General features: G+C 55.6%; 1 protein-coding gene across 3 annotated transcripts in view; it reads right to left on the minus strand.

Moving 5' to 3' along the window:
- Window positions 1-1,388: 1,388 nt before the first annotated feature.
- Window positions 1,389-19,865, minus strand: part of PNKD (PNKD metallo-beta-lactamase domain containing) — a 61,413-nt gene continuing 42,936 nt past the window's right edge. For 2 of the 3 annotated variants that reach the window (XM_059168064.1, XM_059168065.1), the window contains 8 exons: window positions 7,658-7,773; window positions 7,372-7,484; window positions 6,694-6,752; window positions 5,868-5,960; window positions 5,359-5,522; window positions 4,573-4,659; window positions 3,616-3,731; window positions 1,389-3,315 (listed from right to left, as the gene is read on the minus strand). In XM_059168064.1, coding sequence (XP_059024047.1) covers window positions 3,142-3,315; window positions 3,616-3,731; window positions 4,573-4,659; window positions 5,359-5,522; window positions 5,868-5,960; window positions 6,694-6,752; window positions 7,372-7,484; window positions 7,658-7,773 — 922 coding nt within the window. In that variant the 3' untranslated portion in view covers window positions 1,389-3,141. The remainder of the gene's footprint in view (window positions 3,316-3,615; window positions 3,732-4,572; window positions 4,660-5,358; window positions 5,523-5,867; window positions 5,961-6,693; window positions 6,753-7,371; window positions 7,485-7,657; window positions 7,774-19,865) is intronic. The other variant, XM_059168066.1, reaches the window with a different exon arrangement.

Raw genomic sequence — 19,865 nt, forward strand, 5'->3', positions numbered from 1 at the left:
GGAACCCAAGTCTCTAGGGCCAAAGACACCTGCTGGCTTATAAGCAAAGGGCAGGTAGCCTGGTTGTTGCTGGTCAGTGCCAGCAGCACGGAAGGCCTGGGCCATCATTCACGGCGATGTCCCAGTGGGCGGATCACCTAAGACTAGGAAAATGCTTCACCAGCCCTAGAGAACCATCGCAAATGACCCTTGTAGCTGGGCATCCCCAAAGAGACCGAGCCCTGGGAATTGCCCATTCAAGACAGGAGTAACCCGGAGCAAGAGAGCAAGGAGAGCTTGCTCTTCTGGAAGGTGAGGACCATGGCCCCTTACTCCATGCCCACCCTAAGCGCGGCCCTAATCTGGGGGCCCATGGCAAGGTCCCTTGCTTAGGGTGAGGAGTAGGCTGAATTGTGCCCAGGGGTGGGAAAACTATGCCTTGGTCTGGCCCCAAGGAAATGTGGAATTAGGCCAGTGTTGCCCAGTCTTCAGGCATAACAAAGCAACCTTTAAGAGTTCTGCTATGGGGGAGCCTGAGTGGCTCAGAAGAGAGGCTGGTTCTCGAGTTTGGCAAAGGTTGTGATCTCAGGGTTGTGGGATCGAGCCCAGAGTTGGACTCTGCACTCAGTGGGGAGTCTGCTTGCAATTCTCTGTCTCGCTTTCCCTCTGCACAACCCACAACCGCTCACACCGTCTTTCTCTCAAATAAATAAAAAAGGGGGTTCTGCCAGGGCCCAGGGTCTCCTTTACTTCATTCCTATTTCAGTAAATATCCTTAATTACTTTCATGTATTGAAAACTGCGATCACTTTGTGGAAACAAAAGAAAAAAGAACACTGCTATCATGTGTCAAAAATATTAACCCAGGGGTGCCCGGATGACTCAGTCAGTTGAGTCTCTGATGTTGGGATTCCAGAGCAGGTCATGATCACAGGGTGGGGGCACCGAGCCCCACATTGGGCTCCATGCTCAGCGGGGAGTCTGCCTGTCCCTCTGCATGCACCCGTGTGCTCCCTCTAAAATAAATAATAAATTATTAAAAAGATATGGACCTCAAAGGTAAATACAATGAAGACAAAACCAGGGTGTTAAAGTTTAACTCAAGATAGTTGACCAACTAAGGTGCCACCTGGAGTCTGGCTCTGTTAGAGACGCGTTGAAGAGAGGTCAGGACCAAGACCTCTCCTCTCAGTGCTAGTCCTCTCCCTGTGGCTGGAGGTGCACCTGTGCTTCCCACGCTTTGGGGGACACTGAGGCAAGCATGTTGTAATTCTGACCAAGCCCACACAGGCATGCAAGGACCTTATTTACAGCACTGTTTCTGGCCAAGGCTCTTGGAGCTCAGTAACTCCCAGTTAGCAGCCTGGAACCAGAAATAAAGATGGTCTCATGGAGTGATCAAGCCCCAGTTAAATTATTCATTCATTCAAGATTTATTGAGCGCCTCCTGTGTGCCAGGCACCGTGCTAGGCGCAGAATTACAGAGATGCATAAGATACAGTCCATGCCCTGAAGGGTTCACAGTCTAGAAGGGGAGACAAACATGTAAACAAGTAAAATACAATGTGAGAAGTGCCACGAGAGAAGCATTTACAAAGAGCAGAGGTAGCCTGGAGGGTGAGGAGCATGGGGTTGTCTTCCTGGAGGAGGGGGACTTTGAGGGGTATTGTGAGAGATGAATGGGTGTTTGCCAGGCAGATAAGGCTGGAGGAGCAGGGGAAAGGCATTCCAGTCTGAAGGAACAGCATGAGCAAAGGCACAGCGGCATGAAACTGCGTGTCTGTTGGGGGAGTGGGGACTGTATTCTGGTGGTATTGCTAGAGTTGGTACCAGACACTACGGCTGGAGAGAGAGGCAGAGGCGGGATGATGAGGGGAAACCAAGGGCAGGGGGCATCTCAGAAGCTCACTAGAGGCGAGCATAGCCTGAGGGAAAGCTTGAACACAGGAAGCAAAGGCTCCCGAGGTATGCCTCCTCCTGGAGGACCTCAGGAATCCTCTCTGAGGCCCCAAAGGGACCTGGACCAGAGGAGAGGCTGAGCCTGAGGGCAGGGCTCAGGCCTGGAGTCCTGGAGGCTGCCACTCGGTGGAGAGCGGATAGCTCTCTGCTCCCAGGCTTGATTTCTGCGCTCTGCTGCGTGGACCCCCTTCCCCGGCCAGGATGGGATCAAGGATCGAATGAAAGATGACGTGAGGAGGTTCTTGGCAAACTTTAGAGGGCCAGAGGAAGGGTTTTATAACCAAAAGAGGAGAGGGACTGAGGAGGGTAAAGCAGGAGTGAGAACAAGGCAGAAGTTCCTAAGAACAAGGGCCATGAGGAGAAAACTGCCGCGCCGGGGTGCAGGATGGCTCTCGCCCCTGGGAAGCAGAGTCCTTTGGGCCCCAGGCACACAGCTGCACAGGGAGCCTGACTGGCCAGGCTGCAGTCCAGCATCCCCTGTCTCCTCAGCCTGAGGTTGCGGTGTCAGGGGCAACCAGGACCCTCCCCCTTCCAGGCTGCAGGGGGATCACTGAGGCCGAGATTGTCCAGACATGCGGACGTCCAGCCCTTTCAGTGTTCCCAGAAATGGCTCTGTTTGAAAAATGCCTTCATGGGTGGGGGACAAGGGGGCGGGCAGGGGGGAGGCTTGGGGAGGAGGGCCAGTGTCTCAGGGCGCCGGAGCCCAGCTGCCCCTCTGAGTGACCGCTTTTCCAAGGCACCACACCTCAAGCCACTTTGGGCCTGAGTGTCTTTCCCAAGCCGGGAAGGGAGAAGGGGGAAAAGGACTCAACCTGCTCCTGGCTCCTGCCGCCCTAGGTGAGAGTGAGGCCCTCCTGAGGGAGGGGTGGCCAGCACTCTCCACGTCCTTGACAGGGGCAGGAGTGGGGCCAGGGAGGAGGCCCCCTCCCAGCAGGGTCTGGAGAGGTCCCAAGGCTCTCCCTTTCCTCCTGCCCTGGATATCTCCGCCTCCCCCCGTGGGGTCTCCAAGCTTTCAACCAGCCTCTGTCCTTTCGGTCTCATGGCCTCGTCCCCTTGTTCCTCCTCCCGCGACAGTGCTGGACCCTGAGGCCCCCCCGTGAGCGCCGATGGAGGTGGTGGTGGCAGCAATGAGGGGGATGGCATGGTGCGGGCGGTGGGTGGACTCCCCGCCATGGGGGATGGGCTGGCGTGGGCGGGGGGCTGTCACTTGCTCTTGTGCAGGTCCTTCAGCTGGCGGAGCTTCTCCAGGAGCTGGGCCCGGGAGTAGTCATCGTCCCCAGTGGGGCCTGGGCCTGGCCCCAGAGCCTCCTGCAGCACCAGGCAGTGGGTCCTCAGGAACGGATTGTAGGAACGCTCCTCTCCCAGTGTGGATGGGCACTGCAGGACAAGAGGCACCAGGTTTGGTGGAGACAGTCTGGGAGACAGACCCAATCAGGGAAGCCATCCCCCCAGGACCCTGTTTCAGGGTTCAGGGGGCCTCCCTTGAAGGCCTGTGCACCAAACATGTCGGGGCTCTAGGGACAGGTCTGCAGGCCACAGCTCATCATGAAGGGGTTCCTGCTGGGGCGTGCCCTGAGGGGGTCCCCCCACCCTTACCTCCCCCTGCCCCCACCTTATCTCCCCCTCCCCCCATGTCCCCCATCCCCCACCCCCACCCCAGGCCCCACCGGCCCGCACCGTGCTCTTGCGCTCCATTCGCTGTCTCTGGACCCACTGCATCTTCCTCTCCCGGGCCAGGTTCTCAGGCTCCACCACACCTGCGAAGCCCAGGTTCTCTTCTGCGTACTCGTGACCTGAGGCCCAAGGGGCGGGGAGGGGAGGGACCAAGATGCCGGGCACAGAGAGCAGCAGTGCGGTTAGAAAAAGTCCTCCTTCCCCCCAGGCACCTGATGGCCAGGGGGAGGGCTGGGAGAGCCCCAGCCACCCGGGAGCCCTGCCTCCTAGCCCTCACGCTGCCCCTGCACAGCTGTGCAACCTCAGCAGAGTCATGGCACCTGAGCCGCAGTTTTGTCGTCTGGCACGTGGAGCAGATAATACTACCAGAACACAGATGTGTCCCCAGTGCCTAGGACAGAGGCTGGCATGCGTTCGGCATTCCATCAAGTATTTGTCAAATGAATGGATGGGTAAATCTATGTTCTGAGGATTAGCTGACATCTCAGTGATGTGCTTGAGAATCTACAGCTATCCGACGTTTGTGGACATATGTAGGGATGTGCAGTGTCTGGACGGACGGATGGACGGACATGCCACATACACACCTGGGGACAGATGCACATGCAATGTGGGGTATGGGTGCCTGCAGAGGACATGCGCAGAGTTGGGTTTACTGACTTCTCTGATAAGCAAAGGTGATTTTCTGTTCTTGGCTCTGGCTGTAAAATATCAGCCATCTCTGGGCTGCCCTGGGGCCTACAGGGCTCCCTGGAGGCCGAGGGCTGGCTGTCAGGGGCAGCTGGCATGAGAAGTAGAGGCGCGTTCCAAGCCAGTATTCCAGAATGAAGGGGGCTCTGCCCTCATGGCTCGAGCTGGCTCCGAGGAGCCACTGGAGGTGGAGTGGTATCCCCTCTGGGCCAGTTGCAGGGGCAGCTGGGGCTGTAAGGAAGTGAGAGAGGAGGAGGAAGGGGACCTCACCAGGCCACAGCAGAGTGTCATCCCCTAGCCCCAGCACCGTGTCCAGGGAGCTCAGCATGGTCTCTGCGGTGCCCTCAAAGGTCCGTCCTGGTGAGGGGCGGCGGGTGTGTCACAAGGTACAAGAACACAGCTCGGTGTAAGGTACAGGGAGCGGGCTGGGGACCAGCGTGCACAGCTGGGACTGGCCACCAGCTCTCATCCTGACCCCTGCCACCCCCACCCCCAGGCATCTACACCCTCCTTCCCACTGGTTGCTGAGCCCACATGCTCACTCCCCAACCAAGCTTGTGGCAAGGCCTGCACTGCACATACTGACATGTGGATGGAGAGGGGGACGGAAGCATCAGGCTGAGTGCCCAGGGCCCCAAGCACAATTAGTGTGGGGTGACTCTTTTCCATGGCTGCCCTCTGAGACTCCACACAGCCTGGGACTGTGATCCTTCCCTACCCACAGGTCACCCTCGCATTCAGGGCTTCTCTACTTTTTGTAACCGAGTCTCTCCAGGTACGAAGAACTAGGCTCCACCCAGTGGAAACCCACGCCCTGCCAGGTCTGTACTCTGTGACAAGCATCATCTCGTTCTGTGCATCCTCTGTGGGAAGTTGCAAGGGTATTAAAAACCACGGGCTCACCCGGACGGGAATAACAGCAAGGCAGTGTCTGCACTGAAAGCAAAGTTTTCATGCACTGCATGGAGCTGTGCCGTCTTTGGGTTTCAGCCCTGACCTCTCCCTCCTTTCTATCCACCCCTGCTCCCACTTCCCTTTTGGTGGGGGGGAACTCACCACAGCCAGAGAGGAAGAGGAGGTCCCCTGAGAAGAGACAGGAGGGACCCTTGTAGGGCTCCCCGTCCAGCAGGTAGACCAGATGGCCTTGCGTGTGGCCTGGGGTGGCCAGAGCCCGGATCTGAAGTCGTCCCACGCTAACCACATCTTGATGACACAGGGGGCTGAGAAGCAAGGCAGCAGGGGAGAGAAGGTGCTAGAGCCTGGGCTGTGCTGGGCCTTGCCTCACCCGATGCCCAAGGAGTTTGGTGAATTGAAGGAGGCAGGGCTTCCACACCGGAAAGGGAAGGCACTGACAGTGCCCAGGGCTTCAGATCCAAACTCTCGCCTCTCCCACTCTCGGGGACCATGGCTGGATGAGTTGGGGGGTGGGCTGTGATCTGCCCTCCAAGGGCCAGGAAGGGGGTCAGCAAAGATCCAGCTGCTGGCACTCCTACAGTACTCGACTACAGGACAGGGTGTGGGAAGGGGCGAATGGAAGGGCCACCCACCCCAGGACAGGGACTTACTGGGTGAGGTAGGGGATACCGTCCTGAGGGCTCCCGTACACCCGACAGTCCTGGTGCCGCCGGCTGAGGTCACGGTTCCCTCCACTGTGGTCCCTGGAGGACAGCAGAGACAGGAAAGAACTTTAAGGGGCAACAGTACTAGGCCTCCTTGCCTTCCTTGTTCCAGATCTCTAGGCCTTCAAGCCTTGAGCCCCGGGCTTCTGAACTGAGCCAAGCTGTCCACACCTCTAGGCCTTTGTTCGAGCTGCTCCCCTGGTCGCAATGTCATCTCCATGACCTGCCACCCCTCCCCTCCATTGCCCAGCCAGTGCCCGCCGATCTTTTTGGATCCTCTCAGTTTCAGGGCCATCAGCCTGTAAGTCCTCCAAGTGGATCTGGTCACACTTCACCAAGAGCCCCCCCACCTCCTGTACCTTGTGCCAAATGCCATCTAAATGTCTGTCATTGTTGTACCTGATCACGCAGGGCTATCTCCCCTACCCGACTATAATCTCCTCAAGGAAAGAACTCACAGGGTTTGCCCATGTCCCAGACACAGTGGATATCTAATACGTGCCTCAGGAATAAAAGATAAATGCCTGTCCTGTCCTCCTCTAGGGCTCCAGGAGCCTGATAAGCCTCACGGTGGGAGACCTGCCCCTTCCCTCCTTTTCTGCTGGTGCCCCCCAAGACTTTATGAAGAAGGTAGGTTCCTTGCATCCCGACTCCCTGCCCCCCCCCCCCAGCCCAGCCTCTCCTCCCTGGGGTCTAGTCCTGCCAAGCCCACAGGGGCAAGGGTTGGCCAGGGAAGATCTTCTGGACCCAGGCCCCCACCCCAGCCCCTTACCAGTGCTTGTGGGTGCAGAGGATGGCAACCAAATTAACGCCCTCCTTTTCAATGGAAGCCTGGGGGAGAGAGGAGGCACTGAGATGGAGGGGTGGTGTGTAGCGGGGGCGGGGGCACAGGTGCCGGGTGAGAGTAGAGCGCAGGGAGAATGAGAGGGTAGGGAGGAGGCTGGGGAGAAGGGGGGCAGCTGAAGCTGAGCCACAGCACAGGGGAGATCATGGGGAGGTGGGCGGAGGGAGGCTCGAGGGGCAGGGGAACACACAGGTACACACATCCACAGAGAAATAAGAAATGGGAAGGAAAGATGGAGAGACCCAGACACCAACAGGCACAGATGAGGATAGAAGTTAGAGGGTCAGAAAGGCACCACAGAGAGTGAGACACACAAGAAACCTCAGACCACGGTCCTGAATCTGCATCCCCTTCCCTCTGGCTCCGGTTCCCCCAAAGCTGTAGATCCCCCACTCCCCAGGCCATGCCCTGGGCTCTGGCCCCTCCCCCATATTGTGGTTTTGGGGGGCTCTGTGTGTTCTTGCATGTTGGGGTCTGTGTGTGAGGGCACAAGGAGGGGGCACATCCCACCGGCAGAGGGATCAGGAACAGCCCCTCTCCAGTGAGGGAAAGCTGCCAGTCCCCAAGGTGACCCAAATTACCACTGTCCCCCAATCCTCCCCTCACCTGTACGGCCTGAGGGTCTGAGGGGTCCACAGCCACAGCCAGCCGGGCCTGGGTGTCGATGATGAGGTAGCTGTAGTTGTCTGAGAGGACAGGGATGGGAAGCACCTTCACTCCTGGAGGACAGAGATGGGCTGTGGGCGGGGTTCCGGCCAAGGAGCCCAGCGATTGGTGGTGGGGGAGGTTGTGGGGTGGTGGTGGTGGTGGTGGTGAGTGGGCAGTATACGATGCGGGGAGGGTGGGTGGGCACAGCTTGGGGCCATGCTGGCCCGGGGCAGCCAGAGCTCACCGTTGAAGAGGCGGGGCTGGGTTCTGGAGTGGCCTTTGGGGTAGCGATTCCGAGCCCTGCGCAGCTGCTGGCGATAGAAGAGGTACCCCAGCCAGGTGCGGGTGTACAGACTGTACCTGCAGGGCGGGAAATCTGCGCTCAGCTCCGCCCCCTGCACGCTCGGCCCCGCCTCCGGCACAAGGGTCCCGCCCCACACCCTTGGCCACACCCCCAGTCCCCGCATCTCTTCCGTCACTGTGTGCCTACTGTTTGCCCTGCTTAATAGTCAGGCCAAGATTGAGAATGGGACAGACACACCCAAAGCCCCAGGGCCATCCGCGGAGATGGGAACGCAGGGATTCACGGAAGGGACTCGAGAGGGTGAGGGGTTTATTCCACAAACGGTGTAGGAGTTACGCAGCTGAAACGAGGTGTAAAAAAGTAGTTTCAAAGAGCAGGAGAGCATCACATCACGCGGGGAGCTGCTGAGCCAGATTCTTTGCCCCATCACCCCGTCTGCGCTCCTCAGCCCGGCTCGGGTGGGGCCCGGGAATTTGCATTTCTAACAAGCTCCAGGTGATGCTGGTTGCTGGGGCCCAGGGACCGCCTCTGGGGCGGAGGAAACAGGCAAGGCCCAGAGGCAGCAGACAGCAGGGCCGTGTTTGGGGAAACTATAGAAAGTGCAGTCTGGCGGGTTGGAGGAGGAAGTAGGGAGTAATGAAGCGGGATGGCCTGACCGCTCTCCGTCTTCTCGCCATGTCAGGCCGTCCCAGGCTACATATGGAAAAGGCAGAAAAACCCGACACAAAGAGGGGTCTTGTGACTAACAGAGTCCTCCAAACACAGGACGACAGCATGCAAGGAGAGCCGCAGGGTGTGAGAAGCACAGTCGCGCAGGGCCCCACGGTGGGCTCAACGCTCCACTGCCACCATCTTGAAATTCTTAATGATTTTGCCCTTGGCTGTGTGTCCCGGAAGTGAAGAAAGTGAAGTCGGAGGCCACACAATTTGCGCATGCTTGGTCCCTGATGCCCCCCTCCCCCATTCACGGTGCCAAGGATCACAGGAATATGGTGGCCCCACCATGGTGGGAATTCAAGACTCAAATGGGTTCCAAAGTGACTATACACCTATGACTGAGTGAGGGCCCGAGAGGCCACTCCTTTGGTCCAAACCAGAACTTGTTTCAAATGCAGGAAGAAGGTGTTCTAAGAAACACAAATGACCAAGAAATCCTGCCCCATCCTTTCACTTGTGTTACTTCCCTGTAAGATCCATTTTGGCTGCAAACCTTGCTACAGGAGGCAAGGGATAGAGGGTAGCCCGACTGTCCTGTCCCTTCCGTCCACCCTGGCTCATTAGTAATCCAAAGGCAGACGGGGCTGCAGAATGTGGGCGTTCCAAAAGTGAAAATAGAAACAGGTAATTCCGTTCTGTGCAGCATTTCCACTGCTTGGGTAAGAACTAAATACATATCTGCATACAAGCTAGGAAGGTGTATTGCAGTTTCGGTGATTTCATATGTGACTTAAATGTCTTATATTTGCATTTGAAACGGATTGTACAAGGGTGCCTGGGTGGCTCAGCTGGTTGAGCCTCCCACTCATTTCAGCTCAGGTCCTGGCTTCAGCATCAGGGAATAGCACCCTGTGCTGGGGGTGAGGCCTGCTTGGGATCCTCTCCCTCTTAAACAAAAACAAAAAGCTGGGATTGTATAATAATAAAGCAAAAGGCAAAATTAATGCTGATAATTTAGATTTTTAAATTTTCTTTACTTAGGCTGATGTTAAGTAGCAAATGAAAAACATCAGGACAAGAAATTGTAGAAGAAAGGAAAAACTTATATTTTAGAATTTTTTTTTTAAAGATTTAATTTATTTATTTGACAGACAGAGATCACAAGTAGGCAGAGAGGCAGGCAGAGAGAGAGGAGGAAGCAGGCTCCCTGCTGAGCGGAGAGTCTGATGCGGGGCTCGATCCCAGGACTCTGGGATCATGACCTGAGCCGAAAGCAGAGGCTTTAACCCACTGAGCCACCCAGGCGCCGCGATATTTTAGAATGTTTCATGGCAACTTTTTCCTGCTCTTTGAGGAAGAGGCTCCGGATTCCGTTTTCCACTGGGCCCTGCGAATACTGTGCGCAGCCCAGCCAGCACAGGACCAGCCACCTCAAGCTGTCTCACACCTCAGCCTCTCAGAAGGAAAAATGAGACCAGGGTGGGGTGTTGGGCCAGGGGCGGGGGGCTTACAAAAGCCTCCTGTGTCCATGTTTAAGGTTATCCAGCAAGTCAGTCAGAAAAGAAAAATCTGGCTGATTAAGACTGAGACAAAGAAGGGGCATCTCGGTGGCTCCGTTGGTTAAGTGTCTGCCTTCACCTCAGGTCATGATCTCAGGATGCTGGGATGGAGCCCCATGTCGGGCTCCTTGCTCAGCGTGGAATCCGCTTCTCCTTCTCCCTCTGCCCCTCCTCCCTGCTTGCTCACTCTCCAGCTCGCTCTCTCTCTCTCAAATAAAAAAAATCTTAAAAAAAAAAAAAAAGGCTGAGACGAGTCGAGGTGCAGGGTTGGGGGTAGATGGTGGACCCTAAAGGTCGACGGAGATTTGCTGTGTCTGTCTTGGGGCGGAGGGGGCAGGGACAGCAGCTCTTGAGGCCCCTCTGGGAAGAGCTAGCTCATTGTCTACAAATAAGTTGGTCAAAAATGAGCAGGTTTCCATGACTGCATTAGAGATTAATCATTGCCATCCCTGCTCCAGGTGCCTGTGCACCTGTGTGCGTGGGGAATTTGGATACTCTGTGGCAGGGTTTTGCCATGCTTTCTGTGTCTTTATGTCCAGTTTCCATAGGCTCCTACCCTCCCTTCCTCTTTCCTCCCTCCCTCCCTCCCTTCCTTCAGACTTTATTTATATATTTGACAGAGATAGAGAGTACAACCAGGGGGAGCAACAGTGGGAAGGGGAGAAACAGGCTCCCCACTGAGCAGGACCCAGGAATTAGGACCCCAGCTGAAGGCAGATGCCCAACCAACTGAGCCATCCAGGAGGCCCAGCCCTCTTTCTGTTTCATTTTTCTTTTTCTTTTCTTTCTTTCTTTTTTTTTTTTTTTTTTAAGATTTTATTTATTTATTTGACGGAGAGAGAGAGAGACAGTGAGACTCTCAGGAAACCAAGCAGGGGAAGCAGGAGAGGGGGAAGCAGGCTTCCCACTGAGCAGGGAGCCTGATGTGGGGCTCAATCCCAAGATGCTGGGATCATGACCTCAGCCAGAGGCAGACACTTAAACTGAGCCACCCAGGTGCCCCTCTGTTTTCATTTTCAAATCAGTTCCAGATCTTCCCACTTTCACCCATTCAACGGTATTTAGTGAGGCCTGGCTTTGCTTTGGGCGGAGTAAGGCAGAGTCACTGCCCTCTGGCAGCTTATATGCTAGTGGGACAGACAGGATGACAAATACATTGTCAAGTCAAGAGGATAAAACCAAACTGGGCAACAGAACAGAGAACGGTGACCTCAAGGAAGGCTGCTCTGGAGGTGACATTTCCAAGAAGCAAGGGAGCACTCGGGGCCAGAATCTGGGGAAGGCTTACCAAGAACTGGACTGACAGGAAGTATAAAAGTCCCCGCGGGGAGGAAGGGAGCCAGCTGGCAGGGGCTGCTGACTCCCTGTTCTATGCTGTTGTAATCACAGAGTCGGCACGACAGACATGCCCAACAGGAGGGGACTGGTTGGGACAACATAAATATTCTGGACTGCACTTTAGACCAGAAGAGGAGTGTTAGTGGGACAACTGGAAAAATGTCAGTAAGTCTGGAGAGTAGTTAAGAGTTTATATGGACGTTAATTTAACATCTTGGTTTTGCTGTCTGTGGTTATGGGAGACAGAACATTCAGGGGAGCTGGGTGAGAGGTCTTTGGGGGATCCTGTGTACTGTTTCCACAAGTCTGAAATTATTTCAGAATGAAAACTCAAAAGATCACAAATAAGTTAATAAAATCATTTTCCTCTGTGCCCCGACACCACCTTGCATCCATGCTCGGAGTCCTGCTCCTGACCTCACTCCTTCCAACTTAGACTTATGGGAAGGGCCCGGGCCCCAGCAACAGAAAACTCTGGGCGCCAGTTATGGCGTGGCGCTCCCAGCCCTGTCTCCTTGGGTGAGTTACTGGTCTCTTAGATCGGCTTCCTCATCTACAAAGTGGCGACACCAAGACTTAGTCCTGCAGGACTGTGTGAACATTCAGAGACATACAACGAGATAACAAGTGTGAATAGTCTGCCAAGGGCCGGGTGGGTGGAAGGTTTAGCAACTGTCACTTCCTTCCTGAATTCAGCCAGGCCCCCATCACAGCTGTTGGAAATGGCTGTCCACATTCAGGAGGGACTGATAGTTGTTGCCTGTCTTCCCTTACTGGATGCTTCTTAGGCATGCTTTCTCCCCAAGGGAAGGTCAAGTCCATGAGGACAAGGGCCATGCACTGGGAGGCTGCAGTTAACAAGGCCCCCTTCATGCATTCACTGTCTTCCGCAAACCTTGCTTCACGTGCTGGGCGCCGGGCAGACAGCAGAGAGCAAGGCAACTCTGGGGGGCTGACAGAGCCAAACTAGGAAACGCATTAATGAGAGGCAAGTGGTCGAGTGCAGCTGGCGAGGGAGGAGAGTCTGACTGTGGAAGGCCTGGCTCTTCCCTGAGGGTCACACTGGAGCCGGGAGCCCAAAGGAGAGAGGGAGTGCAGTCTGTCCGAGCAGTCCTCAGGCCCTGAAGCAGGAAGGCATATTCTAGAAATTGCCAGGCAGGGCTGGAGGGATGGAGAGTGCCAGGGAAGGGGTCAGCGGAGTGGTCAGGGGCCAGGCCATGGTGGGGCGGACAGAAATTGCTGGTAGGTTTTAAAGCAGGAGGCACATGCTTTGATTCCCTTTCTAAGAGTTTGCTGGCCTGCCGTGTTGGAGGGAGCGGTGAAAGGCAGCAGAGTGGCAGGTGGCAAGAGGAACTGAGTTGCCAGTGGGGGACCTGACCAGGGTTTGGACTGGAGGGGTGAGGTGGAGGTAGGTGGGAACGGATGCCAGACCTGAGATGGGTGCGCTGCTTGGCTGTGGGGGAAGGGACGAGGTGGCCTCATGGGCCTGAAGTCTGGGTCACTATACAGAGCAGGGGAAGGCTGGCTTGGGTGAGAGGCAGGGGCGAGGACGCAGGGACCCTGGGATTCTGTCCCTAGGCCTGCTTTTTCCCTGACAAAGACTTCTGTGTGACTCTCTCCAGTCTCAGAGCTGTGGCTCCTTCCTCGGCCTGCTGCGCTGCTGCAGGCTGACTGTCTCAACAGCCAGGAGCCCAAATCCATGCTTGTCAGCTCCTCCCCTTACCCCCTACAGCCTCTCTCTCTCTGCGAAAGGCCTTGTCACTCTCCCAGGGACACAAACTTGAGCTGGCATTTAACTCTCTCCCCGGACACACACGCTACCAAAACCGCTACCAAAACCGAATCCTCTCAGTTTCCCCTCCCCCAAGCCTCAGCATGGGTCTCGCCTGGGAACAGGTCCTGGGAGCTCTTCAGCAGGCCCTTGCGAAAGCCTTTCCTCAGCTCTCCGCCCAAACCGCAAACCAATGGAAAACTTTAAGTTCTCAGATCGACACCTGAATGAGCCCCGCTCTTGCTTGGGAGCCTCCAGGGGCTCCCCGCTGGTGACAGGAGTGTGTCCCACAACCAGAACCATCTAGAGCACCAGGTCTCAACGTGCACGAAACTCAAATACACATTAAGCTAACAGGCATGCTACCAGGGAAACAGACAATCTGAGAGTAGTTATTAAAACTGTCAAAGCAGGGCGCCTGGGGGCTCAGTCAGTTAAGTGTCTGCCTTTGGCTCAGGTCACGATCCCGGGGGGTCCTACTCCATGCTCAGGGGGAGTCTGCTTCTTCCTCGCCCTCCGCCCCTCCCCCACTCCTGTGCCTATGCGCTTGCTCTCAAATACACACATAAAATCTTTAAAAAATAATACAAGATTGGGACGCCTGGGTGGCTCAGTTGGTTGGACGACTGCCTTCGGCTCAGGTCATGATCCCGGAGTCCCGGGATCGAGTCCCGCATCGGGCTCCCAGCTCCACGGGGAGTCTGCTTCTCCCTCTGACCTTCTCCTCGCTCATGCTCTCTCTCACTGTCTCTCTCTCAAATAAATAAATAAAATCTTTAAAAATAATAATAATAATAATAATACAAGATAAATAAAAATGTCAAAGTACGCAAAACCACTATGCAGATTGCCTGGGGATACAATCGGGTGTAGGGAAAGAACCAAGGTGGCTGAGCGGACAGTCACTGTACAGCTCAGCAGGGTTCCCACGCAGGCAGGGAGGAGGTCGGCTGGGAGGCGGGCACAGAGACTTCACGGGTCCATGATATTTTGTTGCTGAAGCTAGGAGGTCGGGGAGTTGCTATATTCTCTACCTGCTTTTGCACGCCTGAGACACCTCCCGCCAGCCTCGTACTACCATTGCGCCTGGCTCCTGCTCTCTGGCCTCGAATACCCTCCAGGCCTTCTCCATTGACTAGACCCCTAAGTATCCTTCAGAGCTCGGCTCAAGCCCCCCTCCTGATGGCCCCCGCAGAAAGCCACCCTCTTCTGCTCCATCTGGAGCACTCGGCCTCCCCCTACCACACCCCTATCCCCGGGGGGTGGCAGGAGCTGAGCCCCCCAGTGGTAGGGCCTTATCCACTTCTACCAGGTGTCTAATCAGTGCCATGCACGGGGTAGGTGGACTCGGCTGGTGACCCAGCCTGCTCCGCGTGGCTCCTCTGCACAACCCCCCCGCCGGAGTACCCCAGCACCAGCACAACACAAATTGGCTCTCAGAGAATGCTGGCTTAGTGGCCAGCAAAGGCTGGGGTTGTGGGGCAGAGGAGGCCAGTATGCAGGTGGGAAGCAGCAACCTGGAGGAGAGAAGGCTCTATCCACTCAGAGGGCCCCACGTCTGCCTGTGGACCTTGTGAAGTCTGGTGGGGGCTTGGGAGGCCCAAGTTGCAACCACCTCTGCCCCTGCTCTCCCCTCCCCTGCTCACCCATTGGCTGTCCAAGTCCCTCCCTCTCCCTGCAGCACCCACACACCCGGCCCAGCCGGGTGCTCTGATAACCAGGTCACCTAGACCCAAGGGCATGGGTGGGGCTGTGTCACAGGGCACAAAATCCCAACTTCCCAGGCTCTGGGGTCGGGGCCCAGGGCCACTAAATGGAGGAGATGGAGGGAGCACTGGACGGGAAGGGGGGGTCTGTCCACGCAGGTTAGAGCATGCCTCCGCAGTTCATGGGCTTATCTCTCCCCAGCCACACCCCCGGGCAGCCCTGAGCTCAATGTCTCCCATCAGTCATCTCCTGTCCCCCTCCAAACAACCTGGAGGCAGCTACTATTCGTTCCTCCATGGTATAGACAAGGACACGGAAGCCCAGAAATGTGGGAAAGTGTCCACCCAGATCACAGCAAAGCGAGCGAGGGGCAGAGATTCAACCCCAGCATCCTGATCCTGGAGTTCACATGTGTGACTGTCGACATCCTCCCCAAATCCTGAATGAGGGCAGAGGATGACATGAGTGGGCCTGAAGTATTTTCAGGTTGACCCACCTCCTCTGAGGGCCTCTGTTGAGAAAAATGCTACATCAGGGTGGTTTCAGGGACCCAGACACACAGCCCGGATCTGGCTGCTGGGACCTCTTAGATCACTGATTTTGGTCTTTTCGAGACCAGACTTGAGGTGACCTCATTACACATGCCACATTTCGCTGATGAATGGAGGCTCAGAGACCCCACAGCCCTCCGGGGAAGAAACCCTGAACTGGAGAATCTTGAAGGTCCCTTTCAATTCAGGGCTCTGATTCCTAATCCTGGGTTTATGACGGCGTTGATGGTTCCCTGGGCAGAAGAGCAGGAAAATAGAACAGATCCCAGCCAGGAGGAACATGTGAAAGGGAAGGAGTCACTGGGAAGAAGAATCTGTCTCATCTGCTAGCTCCCCCACCCCCAAACCTTGCTGGGAGTCACTGCCCCATCAAATGGGCCCCTGTGGCTTCCTTTCTTCTGTTGCCAGAGGCAAGAAGCAGGAATGCACTCCCTGCCTCAATTTCCCTCCCTGTGAAACCAGGTGCTCCTCCCCTGTAAAGGGGCAGCTTGGCCTGGAAAGGCCACATGATTTATAAGATGCAGCTGACACCCCAGGGCCTAATGTGGGATTCAAACTCCCTGCCCTGGGGTTCCCAGGCATCAGCAGAAATCTGGAGGTGCTAGTTAAACAGGAAGATTTGTACCTTCTCCTCTTCGGCCTGCTCTCCCTGCACCCACACTCCCCACCCCCACCCCCATCCCTAGACCCCATACCCTGGCCCCTCACCTGAATTCTGATTCAGCAGTTCTGGGGCCCAGAATACCCACTGTCACTTCACCAAAAACAAAAGTAAGTTTCTTAATTGGTCTCCTGGGACTCAGAAAAACCACAGTGCAGGTTTGGGAGGGGATTGGGGCAGACTGCCTGGGGTGATCCCCTGCAGTTGTCCTCAGGGGCCCTCCCTGAGGGGTTAGAGCTGGGACACAGCCCAGGTCACCCCAGTGAGGGGTCACAGGCACACCTTTCACTCCAGCTTCACTGAACAGAGAGCATGGGTTCTCTGGCTTATGAGTCTGAACTTCTAGTCCCGTGGGAGGCCTGTGGGCCAGCTGGGGACTGAGACACAGCCCCTCCCCCTGCCAGACACCCAGTGCAGAACACACAATGGAGTTCTTCTTCCCCTCCTCCCTCGGGCAGTGAGAGAGGCCTGAGGGCTCTCAAGTGTCAGTCAGACCAAGCTCCCTCTGGGCCCTGACCACCACTGGGCCCCAACAGGCAGGCCCAGGTTGCAGAGGCCTCTGGTCAGGGGGTACTTTCACCATCTCCCCTCATTCTCCCCCAGGACACAGCCTGACCCAGGCTTTGCACGGGACAGGGAGCTCTTTATGAAATCCAACCAGAAAGGCCTGTCTGAGGGCCGAGGGGCCTGGAGTGCTACTGGGACGGGGCCAGGACCCTTAGGAACAGAAGGAGACTCAGTGTTTGACGTTTTCTCAAAACTGAGGAAACCAAAGAAGATAATGAGACAGCTAAAAAGGCCCTAGGGAGGGAGTTTCCTGAAGCTGCCAGCAGGGCTGGAGTAGGGGGACACTTCCCCACGCCCCGGGTCGAAACGGGCCTGCCCCGGGGGACCATGGGGGCCTTTCTCCAGTCTCCATGCCTGTCCGCAGCCCTCACAGCCCTCCCTGGACTCCATCCAGTTTTCCCCTACTCTCCCTCCCCCAATGCCAGCCCTCTTGATTGGGTCCTGTTCCCTGGGCTAGGAGTCTGACGGCGGGTCGGGGGAGGGAGGAATCAGACCTGTGGAAACCTAATGGAAGAACAAACCAGGATGGGCAGTGAAAGCTCTAAGGGGAAAGCCAGAGCCAAGGGCACGCTGGAGGCAGAGATGAACTTGGACTGGGGAGCCTGGGCAGGCTTCACGGAGGAAATGGAACCTGTGCCAAGCTTTTCATTCACTCAGAAAACATTTAACAAGGGCCAGCTGTGTGCCTGGAACTGTTCTGGACACTGGGATACATTACTGGAAGAAATTTCTCCCCTCCTGTGGCTCATCTTCTGGTTGGGCGAGGAAACCAATAAACCAACAGACAAATCAGTACATAGGATGCCCTATGGTGCTATGTATCACGGAGAACAATGAAGCAGGTTCCCCGGGATAGAGCCCAGGAGTGTGAGTGTTGTTTTTTTTTATATGGAGTCGTCAGGGTAAGACTCCCCAGTAGGGTGAAATTTGAGCAGAGACCTGAAGGGAGCAGGGTAGCAAGCCACGTGGCCATCTGGGGTAAGAAGGTTCTGGAGAGAGACAACAGCAATGGAAGAACTCAGAGGTAAGACTGTCTTAGAGGGTTTGGGGGAAGAGCCAAGTGGCCCAAGGAGGCACTGCAGAATGCACCAGGGAGAGAGCACAAAAGGTGGGCTGGGGATTGGCTGGTCACACAGGACTTCAGCTATTCTGGAAGGATCTGAGCAGAGAATGGCACACTTCTGACTTAAATCTTAATGGTTTCGTTCTAATTGCTGTGCTGAGAACACTTTGGGGGTACAAACGCCAAAGGAAGCAGTTTACGAGGCCAGGCAGGAGAGGACCCCGGGCTGGCCCAGGAAGACAACAGCGGAAGCAGGGATAGGTGTGTTCAGATTTGGGATGATATTTTATTATTTATTTATTCATTCATTCATTCATTCATTCATTCATTCATTCATTTTAAGTATACTCTATACCCAACATGGGGCCCAAGATCGAGAGTCGTATGCTCTACAGACTGAGCCAACAGGTGTGCCTGGATATCTTCTGAAGGTGAGCTTTGAGCGAGCAACAGCGTCTGACAGGTAGAGACAGACAGAGGAAGGAAGGTCTGACTGGCCCCAGAAGGAAGTGTATGTAGAAAGGGCTCAGGGCCTGCGGAAGATGACACTGGGTAGGTCTGTAAGCGTGAAGGAGGGTCCCAAAGGCCTAGGTCGGGGTGTCAACTCCATTTTGTAGGCAATGTGGCTTGGGGATGGGGGTTCCCACTCAGAGCCACGCTTTGGAAACTACCTTGCGGCAGAGGGGCCACTGTGGATGCTGGGGCTGTAGCTCCCCAAGGTCCCAAAGGCTGGCCGAGTGCTCGCTTCGGCAGCACATATACCAAAGGCCGGCCGAAAGGAAAAGGACAGGCCATATTGGGGACGGCCCAGCCCACTGCCTCCACGAAGCCTTCATTCCTGTCACAAGCAGGTGGGTCATTTATTTTGAGGCCCTCAGCTCAGGATTCTTGCCTTTCCTTGAAATCAAGCCAGTGGACCTCACAGGCCCCAGAGAAGCAGGTTCCTCTTGCAGAAATAGAGCAAACAAGATTTGTCCCAGGACAGTTGGTTCAGGAGAGTCAAGAAAGACCCCCTCAGGGGCACCTGGGTGGCTCAGTGGGTTAAAGCCTCTGCCTTTGGCTCAGGTCATGATCCCAGGGTTCTGGGATGGAGCCCCGAATCGGGCTCTCTGCTCAGCAGGGAGCCTGTTCTTCCTCTCTCTGTGCCTGCCTCTCTGCCTACTCGTGATCTCTGTCAAATAAATAAATAAAATCTTTTAAAAAAAGAAAGAAAGAAAGAAAGAAAGAAAGACCCCCTCGGCCTAGGTAGGAATGAAGAAGGGGTTTAGTCAGGGAGTGCAGAAGGGCTCTGGCAGCTAGGACTATCTACCCCCAAAGGTTGGGTGCCATCTGCTTTCCCAGTTGTGGAAGATGTTCCAAGCCCTGGATGAGCTCAGCTTTGTGTCCTATTCACTCCTGCCTCGGAGGAGGCTCTGCTCAGGGCCCCATTCTGCAATCCTTCTTGACTACCACTGAGAAGGGAAAGGAGCAAAAGGGAAACAGAGGCACAAAGCAGGGGGCACATATGGGAGGGTCTCACGCTCCCGATCCCAGCCTCCTCAGGCACCCCCGACACTCCTGGGGAACTTGTCCTGTCCTGCCTCCCACCATGGTTTGGGTCCCTGTTCCTGCTCCTTTCCCCTCTTTCTTGAGGGCAGCACCCAGACTCTGTTCCTATCTGTGATCCCACAATCCCAACCCAGAAGAGTTAGGAGTTCACTGGAGGAATGGAGGGATGTGGGATCTCCTGAGGGTTGGGTGGACAGGACAGTCTTGGAAAAGAGAAGTAAGAAAGGAAGCTCTTGAAGGAACCTTGGCCAATGCCTGCCGCCCCCACCCCCCAGCCATGCTCCATGCTAGAGAATGAGCCATTGCTAACATTTCCGAGCACTTACTATGAGCCAAACCCTGTGCATTTCTATGCATACTTTGATTTGATCCTCATGGGATGCCCGTGAGGATGGTACCATCACCATGCCCATTTTACAAATGCAGACAACCGAGGCACAGAGAGGCTGAGTTACCTGTTCAAGGTCCAATGTCTGCTACGCAACAAACCTAGGACTCAAAAGCAGATTTGTCCAACCCCACATGCCATATACTACCTGTCTCCCATGCCCTGCCGAGTCCCCAAGTGTGCGTGTCTATCTCAGGTTAGCCTAGATATACAATCCATGATGCCCATTCATCCCCATCCCAAGACAACGGCAATTTTTTAAAAGATTTTTTAAAAATTTATTTGACAGGGGCGCCTGGGTGGCTCAGTGGGTTAAGCCGCTGCCTTCGGCTCGGGTC

The sequence above is a fragment of the Mustela lutreola genome, chromosome 3, assembly GCF_030435805.1.
Source record: "Mustela lutreola isolate mMusLut2 chromosome 3, mMusLut2.pri, whole genome shotgun sequence".
Lineage (NCBI taxonomy): Eukaryota > Metazoa > Chordata > Mammalia > Carnivora > Mustelidae > Mustela > Mustela lutreola.